Raw genomic sequence first — 10185 nt, 5'->3', positions numbered from 1 at the left:
AGTTCTGGCATTTACTGCTTGTGCTATAATAGATAAAGTTTCCCTTCTCATCAATATTACATTTCCTTTATGTGAAAATATTTCAGTACCATGACTTTACATAATATTGTTTCCATATGACATGCCAAATAAGTCAAACTTGTCCAATGAGGTGAATACAAGTTGTATTCAGTAGCAATCAGCAGCGTCTCGGTTATGTATCAGATATCACGGAGCAAAATATACAATTTATTATCAAGATCTCATAGCGCTACATTAGATCAATATTTTTTTTAAATTAGGAAAGATCATGAAATGAAGATAAAAGTTGGATTTCAAGAGGACAAATTAAGGCACTCATTTATAGGAGGAGGAATTTAACAAGAGAGATAGTTTGATAAATTCCAACTACACACGTGACAGGGATCTGCCAATTGGGCAACGCCCTAAATGACTAATTGATAACACAATCTATTTACCATTGAATGAAAATAAATGTATGTACTGTAATTACATCATCAGTCAGGGTAAGGCAGAAATTCATTTTGAAATTTCATACAACAAACTTTTGACAATGCATTTTGTATTTCTGGAAAGCAAAAATAGGAGAAGATGAAGTCTACTTCAAAAGATATACTAAAATATTAATAAAGAGCAATACCTCATTCAACTCTCTACTTCATCCCTTGCCTACCACATTAAAGTCAGCAATGTAATTTTGTACTTTACTGGAATGTTTATTCCTGAGATGAAAGCAGCTGGCCACAATGTAGTATACTTCCTTAAACAAACAATTATTGAGAAATGATCTCTTTGTTCTCCATGTCCCCGCACAATTATCTTCCATATAGCTATTCATAGCTATGTCCTTTAATTTTGAGATTAAAAGGCTTTGCACTGGAATTCTGACATAGGAATATGTCCAAGACGACTTCAAAAGGTTGAGGAATACACTAAAACTGAATTACCGCTCTGGCAAACTTTTACATTAGAACTCTAAATAAACTTTCCATGTATTAGGTTGTATTCCGTACATCTATGTATATAAGAGTTTTGTCTGTACATTGCCCAGAATTTATAAAAATAGTATTTCTATTTCAGCCAGCCCTGCGGTGTAGGGGTAGCATCCCTGCCTCTTACCCGGAGGCCCTGGGGTCGAATCCCAGCCAGGTCAGGGATTTTTATCTTGATGAGAGTCCTGGCTCGAGGTCCGCTCAGCCTATGTGATTCCTTTCGAGGAGCTATCTGACAGTGAGATGGCGGTCCCGGTCTAGGAAGCTAAGAATAATGGCCGAGAGTATTTGTCGTGCTGACTACACGACACCTCAATCTGCAGGCCTTCGGGCTGAGCAGTGGTCGCTTGGTAGGCCATGGGGTTTGGTTTAGTATTTCTCTATCAGTCAAGGGTCGCATCCACAGTAACAAAGATATACACTTTTTAATTTTCAGTCATCTCTGTCTGCATGTATGTACATACGCACATCACGAGAAAATGGGCAAACAGAATTTAAACAAAATCGGTCCAGTGAGATTGGAACCCACACACAACCTTTGCATTGGATGCTTTTACCAATTGTTCTGAACTTAACGCTTCTTCGATATCTACTACACGTACTGACCACGACCGAATACGCTGAAAGTTTAGAGTACAATGCAGTCGTGAACATTAAATTGGCCCGCTATAGGTGTTTTACGTGATGACAGTGGTACCGGACCTGTAGCTTAAATCCTTTCCCAAAGAACCTCACCATAGTTCAAATGGTTAAAAAAAAAAAAAAAGTAAAAATCTTATGTGGTTATTTATTATTTGTTTATTGCAGACTAAAGCACACGTAAACTGTAATCAGTACTTGTTTAAGGATCAGCAACTGCCACTGCACTCATCGTCCGTTTGTGCTTCCATCTTCATTCTGAAATATGTGAAGTTTCCTGGCTTTGCGGGTTGCTTATCAAGTGGTTCCGGGTTTGCCCATACATAAAATAGTCTCATTCTGTAGTACATTATGAATGCATGCATATGCTAATTTGTTCCACATGAATCAGAAATGCAAGTTAAATGAAAGATGGTCACAAATCTGTGTTGTAAAAGTGGAACTGAGTTAACTTGAATGAAGCTATAAGAAGATGCACCAAGCATAAGACCAGAAATAAGTCGCATCAAAGATATTTGTTCTATTAAAAAAACATCAAGTCTATCAATAAATTATTCTGAGAACATCTGTAACAACATTTTCCCAAAATCTTTTGAAGATCCTTTCATCTTTGGCAGTTTCTACTAACATAACTTAAAGAACATCGACAGCTCTGAGAAGAATAAAACTAGGTCATCGACCAGAAGAATAAAAACTTACTTGGGAAGCATAATTACAGAAAACAGCTTGAATGGACTTGCAAAGCTGAACATACATAGAGAAATTTGTCAGTTATTTTTTCTACAGCTGAACAGTCTGGGGAAAAAAAAAAACTGCTGTACCACACAGAATAAAAATTAGGATGGCATTACCTTCCAATATCTTACCTTGTGTGTTTGAGGATCTTTTAATGCTTCCTGTGGCACTTGTTATAATAAGCAACTCCTCCCTATCACACTGCATCACTATCAAATCAAACCACAATCATGGTATGATGAATTTAGAAATTCTCAAATGCACAAATGTAAATCCTGTTTTCAACATTTATACAAAAGAAATGGTGTTGATTTATTAAAATGATCAAATGGCATATAAGACCTGCTGTTTTATTTTTATAATAATCCAAAAATACAGGATGGCCCATATTTATTAATAATGTTATTCTTTTTACGTCTCACTAACTACTTGACAGTTTTTGGAGTCATATTTATTTTCACCGGCTGTAGCATTTCAACTCTCTGGTAAAAAGTACAAAATGGCACTAATGTGAAGCCTGATAATGAGAGTAGCAATGTGCTGGACCAGGGTAACCCATAGTTTGTAGAGCACAGAATTGTGGATTGATTGTCGCTGACGAAGTATGCACGTTGAGTGTGTTTATATTCCACATCAAAACAATTGTGCAGAGGTGAAATTGAGGATGGCTAACAATTACAAAATTAAATGTTCTGCAAGTAAAGGGAGCAGGTAGGCCCCAAACATGCACAACGATACAGTAACAGGAGAAAATTATCTGCAGCTACTTACCAGTACTGTGTATACCTTACTGCCTGCACAATCGAAAATTGACGACCTGGACTCGCCATACTAGTACGACAGTGCTTGGACAAAACATGACTTTTTCTTAAGGGGTCATCTTAAAGATAACGGGTTTCAACACTGCATCCACATTGTGGATGAGCTACGTTCAACAACTGCAGAAGAATTTCAGAGGATACCAGCACAAATGCATTAAGCTGTGAAAATGTTGTACATCATCTTCAGAAATGCAATGATCTGGATGACACAATGAAGGACCATGTCGTAGAAAAACATTTCAGATTCATGTTTAAGGTTTTCAATGTTCATTTTTATTTATATTACTTAATGACACTGGCAATGTCTTAACAGTGATGCCTTTACAATCATACACATAAATATGGGCCAGTCTGTAGAATAACAGCTAAACCATTCTTTCACAGCAACCATCTGCTTCAAAATTTACTCTTTATTAAAACTGACATAATAAATGCAGCCTTCATACAATATAGAACAGATGTAGCAAATAAAAATATGGGATTTCTTCAAGCAAATGCTTTTCTTTCTCCATTAAAGTTAAAAATATGAAATATTGCTGCTAATATAACATGAGGTGAAAAATATGGTGTATTCATTTATGAAATATCTAATCAAACTTGAAATCTTCATACATTTCTATATCGGTCCAAGATCAAATCCACCATCCTAAGGAAATTCTTCAAAAAATTCAGTTTTTCATTCATCCAATGCTTTTATGCAACATCTAGACAATAACAAAGAAACATTTAACTTTACTGTTCCAAGCACACCAAGACTTGACAAAAACGTAAGTACAATAAATGGACCATACACTTTACTTAATTTGGCACTTAACACACATAGTATAACTGTTTCATGCAACTGATACGCATCTTGTGATTCAACTCGATTTCCAACAAACCATACTATACGTAAAAACCCCCCACCCACACAACAAATCTGGCAGTAATAAATATACTTATTTTACGGAATGGACTTGCAGAATTCTCATCTGCACTTAAATCTAATCATTATGCTATCACACTCTCCATCTCTTAAGGGTCCCATACACGTGCAATTTGTCTCCGAGAGGTTGTCCACACACGTTCAGAGTAAAAATTTACTGAGAAGCTGCTAAAGGTAGCTGGATACGCACTCAGCTGTTCTGTTTATGACAAATATGCTTGGTAAAGTTACTGTATAAAGATTAGAAATGAATTAGGAAGACAGTAGGAGAATGAGATATAACTTGGCCTTTCTTCATTGTGAAAAAAAAAAAAAAAAAATGCAATAACGGATTTGCTGCTCAGTAGAAGAAAACTGTATTTGGTTGGCACCTTTGATAACTTCCAAGTGAAAGTTGGCATCCATCAGTGATCGACGTCATCACTCCCTTTCATCCTTATGGACGAGCTATAATGCAGGATTTGCATTTCAATGTCCCACGAACAGTGTTATATGAGGACATCATGCCTGCAGCTACAACTAGGGAAGAGCTCCAGCAACAAGTATGGACATGGGCCGATCGGCTCTCACAGTTTAGGCTTAGTCTTAATTCTGAAAAACTGGAGTATTTGGAAATAAGTCCAGCTGCTGGTTCTATACAATTTAATGGTGTAGATCTGCAGAAAACTAACTTGTTCTGATACCCCGGATCATACCTGCAGGATGGGGGGTTCAACAGTGATTCCAGGTGGGAGTCAAAACAACAGAGCAATGTGGTTGAAGTGCAGGGAAGTCACAGGTACTTTGTGCAACTGTAGATTGCTTATCCAATGGAACAGAACACCGGCCTGCAACTGAAACTTGTAGACACACGTAACTGCCATACGTCTGGAAAGACTGACTTGTGCAGACATACCTTGGACTAAGTCTAGCATGTATGGGGCTCTTTAGAACTGAAGCACTGCAACAAGCAATGCAGTACATTCTACATTAAATCTTTACAATACCAGAAACTGTAAAAAAAATTAAGTCCTCCAGGGCTCAATTATCCATGTTCATGAGTAAAAAAGCTAACTGCTGAGTAGCCTTTCTTCTCTCATGTACATCAGACTGCACAGGATTCCTACATTACACAATAATGGAGCAGGAAAAAGTAAAAAAAAAGAAAGAGAGAAGCAAATTGAATGGAAAATTGATTAACAAACTTAGCCTTAACAGTAGGTATGTTAAATTACAACAGCCAAGATATTGCAAGAGTGGAATATCTGCAAAAGAAGTACACAACTTGAGCAAGCTTTTGATGGTATGTTAGGTAGACAGGAATCTTGTTTTACTAGATGTGCAAGTTGTCCCTGGCTGGGAGCATACACTCCATGGCCCAGAAACTCCCCACCAAGCATGTGTACACTCATTCTGTATTTTTTGCGATGTTTTCAGATAACTTCAGTATTTACATACAGTGAAACCTCTCATTCACACTGAAGAGACCTAACGGTAACATAACAATCAGTCTGTTCATGTCAAAAGAGACGCTTTCTCATTCGACCTGACCTACAGTGCATTCTTTGGTCTTGGTAAATCACCATAAATTGTCTTAATGATTTGGTACATTTTTGTAAATGTTTCCCCCAGTTTGAAGCAGAAGGAAGGTTGATACACTGCTCATAATATTTACACATATCGACAGTCGAAACACATACTCTACATATTCAGAAACGACCTGCTGCTGAGCAGTAACTAACTCTTCCAGGAATATGCACCAAATGGAGTTTTTAAAAGTAAGAAAGGTCTTAGTATGAAGACAAAATTGGAATTCAAGAGGAAAAATTGGGGCAAATACTCTTTTATAGGAAGAGAAATTAGGGATTGGAATAATTTACCGAGGGAGATGTTTGATGATTTTCCACCTTTGTTGGTATAATTTAGAGGAAAGGACTAGGTAAACTACTGATAGGGAATCTGCCATCTAGGCCACAGCCCCTAATACAGATCAGTGGTCTTTGATTGATTGATGACTAGTTAGTTACTTAGAAGAATCAAATGGAGAACCACTGTTATTATTTTGAATTCTTGAGTCAAAATGTCAGGAGAAAAATACCAGACTTGTGGAGAAACAACTCCTGGATCCTCCACCATGACAACACGTCAAGCTCACAGACAACAGTTGATTTCAATATTTAATGAATATGAAGACAACTGTGCTTCCCCACACATCCGACTGCCTGATACAGCCCCAGCAAACTATTGTCTATTCCCTAAACTGAAATTTACTGTGAAAGGACAATGATATCATTCAAGAGAAGAGAAATTGCAGGTGAAACTGCACGCGATCTCCAAACTGTAGAAATTAATTTATAAATGCTGAAAATCATCTTTCAACATTACAGTGAGTACAAACACAACTGATAGGATGTTTCTCACCTAAATCACTGTCACAGTTCCAGCACCTCCCATTCACTCAAGGTTGCAACAGGTCTGCATATCCCGACATTGAGAATGTTTTCTCAAGTTAATAAGCAAGCACTGCATAGGTATGTATTTCAAGGACGGTAGCATATGGCGTACATTGTATTTTTACAATTAGATGAAAAAAAAGGTGAACACTATCATACATTCTGCTTTCATTAAAACAAGGTATGCATTTATAGAAAATATAAAACAATTTATAGGAAGCTACTCAATTTCAGAAGCACTAAGATAATTCTCTTATGGCACTTTAATAAAAATGTGCAGCTGCAAGAACAATCTCAGTCTAAACGGTACCAATTCAAAAGTGCGCAGAGAATAAGATAAATAAAATAAGGTACCTACTGACAATTTTGTTTCAATGCATTTTCACCAATCTATAAACAAAATGATTAACAATTTTTGTATGGTAGGTAATGTTTAGATTCTATACTTTTATCTGCATTAACATTAGTCACACCAACAGATTAACAGCTGCAGATTCACTACCTTCCTTATATTCAAAATTTCCACGATATGGTTCTGTGCGTTCAGAAGCAAATAAATCAAGTAAATGAAAATCTTGTTTTATGTTGCTAGTAGACATCAAAAATATTTGATTTTCTTTAGGAAAAAAAGACTGTTATAGTAGTTATTTTACATTTTGTATACATAAACTACACGACTGAAAAATTTTCAAGAACAATTTTTGGTTGGCTTAAATGGTAACCTACCATTAAATATCACCAGCACCAACAATACACCACAAAATTTGTAGCATATATGTAAACATACAAAACTACATCCAATTAGATGTGACAGATGTGACTAAAACACTAGCTATATATAAAACCCAGGACAGACACCACAGATTAATTCAGATACTCAGAAGGTCAAATTTGCAATCACTACCTATACTTTTCCTCAAAGATAAACACAACTATTTTCAACACATCATGAAGGTAAAAATCCATAGATGTCAAGCAAATTATAATACTACTGTTCCTACAGTAATCATAATGAACTGAAGTCCAAGCATATAAATTTCTTCACTTCATGGCTCTGACGTGCATGATTCGATGGGTGCTTCAATTCGCATAAAATGTCATCTTTGAGTTAAAAATATAATCTATATGATGCATACTGCTAGGGATAAATGTTACCAGCTGCTTTGAAAAATATTCTCATATAAACCCTGGTAAAAATAAATATTTTTTCAAAATGTACAGTAATTCTATTTCTAACAGCGCAATTTACTTATAGTTCAAACACTGTACATGAGCTATAGAGAGATAATATAAATATTACCATGAACAGTGGGTATAATTAGACAAACAAGGCTCAATACGATGACTTACCCAAACATGACTAGACTTGGAGAGTAAAAGGGCAATTAACAAGACATAAAATACTGTCAAACTAATCACCTAAATTGGACCATAACTGTGCGAAGCATTTCGTAACAGCCAAATTACCAGCTTATTAATTATAACATTAGAAAAAATGGTGTCAAAAAAGCTTTCACTCCAGATATAACATGACTGGACATCAGTAGTGACATCTTCAATTCCAGTCAGGTAAAATCCAGATGACTAAATAACGAAGTCTAACTCTTTACAGCGAGTTCAAAGTTTGACAAAACGAGGAGTCCAGCTATACAGGTAACACTTTGTCAATAACGTCCAAACTTTTGAATCAAAAATATTTCCTGACTGTCCTGCACACAGCAGTACACCAAGAAGTCGAGACAATCTCCCTCCAGCCAACCACTATCCCAACATGTCAAGAATACATGTGTCTAGATCTTTTACAGGCTACCTGGAAAAGTCACTCAAAATCTTGCAAGGTTTTGTCTACGTTTACCATAATATGATGGCTTTGAATACACCTTTTATTTGTACACATTTAAGTAAAGGAAGTTCAGAATCTCTATTGTCTGTGCTCAAAATGTGTGGCATCTGCAATCTAGGATGGATGGATGTCGGCTGTTAGAAGGTTGTCCCAACATGACAAGTATCACGAGAAGCTTGTCTTGTCTTTGCCAATGTTGGAATTTTTTCCTAAGACTTTATAGAAGCTTAACAGGCCAACTATAGGGCCGACTTATTTTTGACAGATCCAATTTCATAAAAGAAATATTTTGAAAATCTGAAGAAAAACTCTACCACGTTAATGAATCAAATGGCATCCAAGCCAGAATTCATGCTGAATAAACACAATTCAATGCTACTTTTACAGCTGTTGCTTTCTCCTGACTTGTTTTTAAATATGAGAAGTTTATACCTAGAGAATGTAGGGCCTACTACTGAGAGACATAATGACAACCCTGCAATTATTCAGATGGGCTACAGAAGTAAGAAACGTTCTGCCTAAGTGCACAAAGAGTGCATCATCATCCTCACACTCAAAATACATTTCCTGATCCAAAATATTATGTCAATAGCAAAATTATAATGCTGGACACTACCCCAATGCCATACATACGGCAATGATTAAAAAAATATGACAAAAATCTGAAGAAAAGAAAATTGCTTCCATTCTCTAATTGTTAGTTTATGTCAACTGTTGCACACTGCAACAACCTTCTTAGGACATTTAACAATCCGCGTCTCACTATCTTCTAGTATCATCTACACTTCCAACATTTCAATATCGTTGTCTTCTTCTCTATCGTCCCCTTCCATCAACTTCCTTGCTAACTTGACAGCATAATATTCATTATAGTGCGCCTTGCGTTTACTAGCAAATATTTTCCTTTGGGCTTCCTGTTCAGGTGTTTCTTCGTCTTCATCACTATCAGATGTTTCTGCAAGTCCTTTAGGAGGCAATTCACCTTCAATACGAAGCTTTTCTGCTAATAACTGCGCATCAAACCCATCAGGTTCATCTCCTGAACCTTCCTCCCCTTCCCAATTGTAAGGGGTTTTCGGTTCTTGAATACGCATATGTCCGTAGTCTTTATCGGGTGGATGTAGAGTTGCAATAATATTCATTTCATCCCATTGTGTTACCTTGTGTTTCTTCTTCGGTGAATCCGGCTTATCAATGCTCGGCGAGTTCTTCAAAATACCTTTCAATGGTCTCTTCCCTAAATTTTCCGCCATCGTTTCACCAAAAAGCACACTAACAAAAAAAATTCGAGATGCAGCCAAACTCAACCCATGTTTCCAACAGTATACACGGCGAAGAGTTCAGAAACTAATAAAATAATTTAAATATCTGACATGATACTAAGAATTAACCCCAGAAATTCCGCACTTCCAACACTCGATCGCTGCTTTTGAGTAACTCACGTACCACAGTGACATATTACCATTACTAAATACAGTTACGGACGCCAGTTAGCAGGTAACAGTTCTTTTAAACTACAATTACAAGACAGTAACCGTTACAATCACGGGATATCAAGTTATTCTTCTTCTTAGGATTCTCTTGGGCACTGCTGAAAAGCCATTACCCAGTCACAACACTTCCTGTCACAAATCTTCAAGAGAAACAGTTTTACTTATGATGGATAGAGTTGTTGAACACGTGTAGAAACACCAGGGTTACAGGTCGAGAACGTGACGTCATCAAAGGTTACAGCAAAGAGATTGGGTTAAGCCGGCTTTACATTTACGAGTAACTCTTATAGGAGAAGGCTACTCGG

General features: G+C 36.6%; 1 protein-coding gene across 1 annotated transcript; it reads right to left on the bottom strand.

Moving 5' to 3' along the window:
- Window positions 1–3431: 3431 nt before the first annotated feature.
- Window positions 3432–9851, bottom strand: LOC136877213 (protein phosphatase inhibitor 2). Its single transcript, XM_067151059.2, has one exon. It carries the CDS (start codon window positions 9638–9640, stop codon window positions 9167–9169), a length of 474 nt encoding a protein of 157 aa, XP_067007160.1. The 5' UTR covers window positions 9641–9851; the 3' UTR covers window positions 3432–9166.
- Between the last annotated feature and the right edge of the window lie 334 nt (window positions 9852–10185).

This window comes from Anabrus simplex, chromosome 7 (assembly GCF_040414725.1).
Source record: "Anabrus simplex isolate iqAnaSimp1 chromosome 7, ASM4041472v1, whole genome shotgun sequence".
Lineage (NCBI taxonomy): Eukaryota > Metazoa > Arthropoda > Insecta > Orthoptera > Tettigoniidae > Anabrus > Anabrus simplex.
This window is presented reverse-complemented; position numbering and strand designations above follow the sequence as displayed.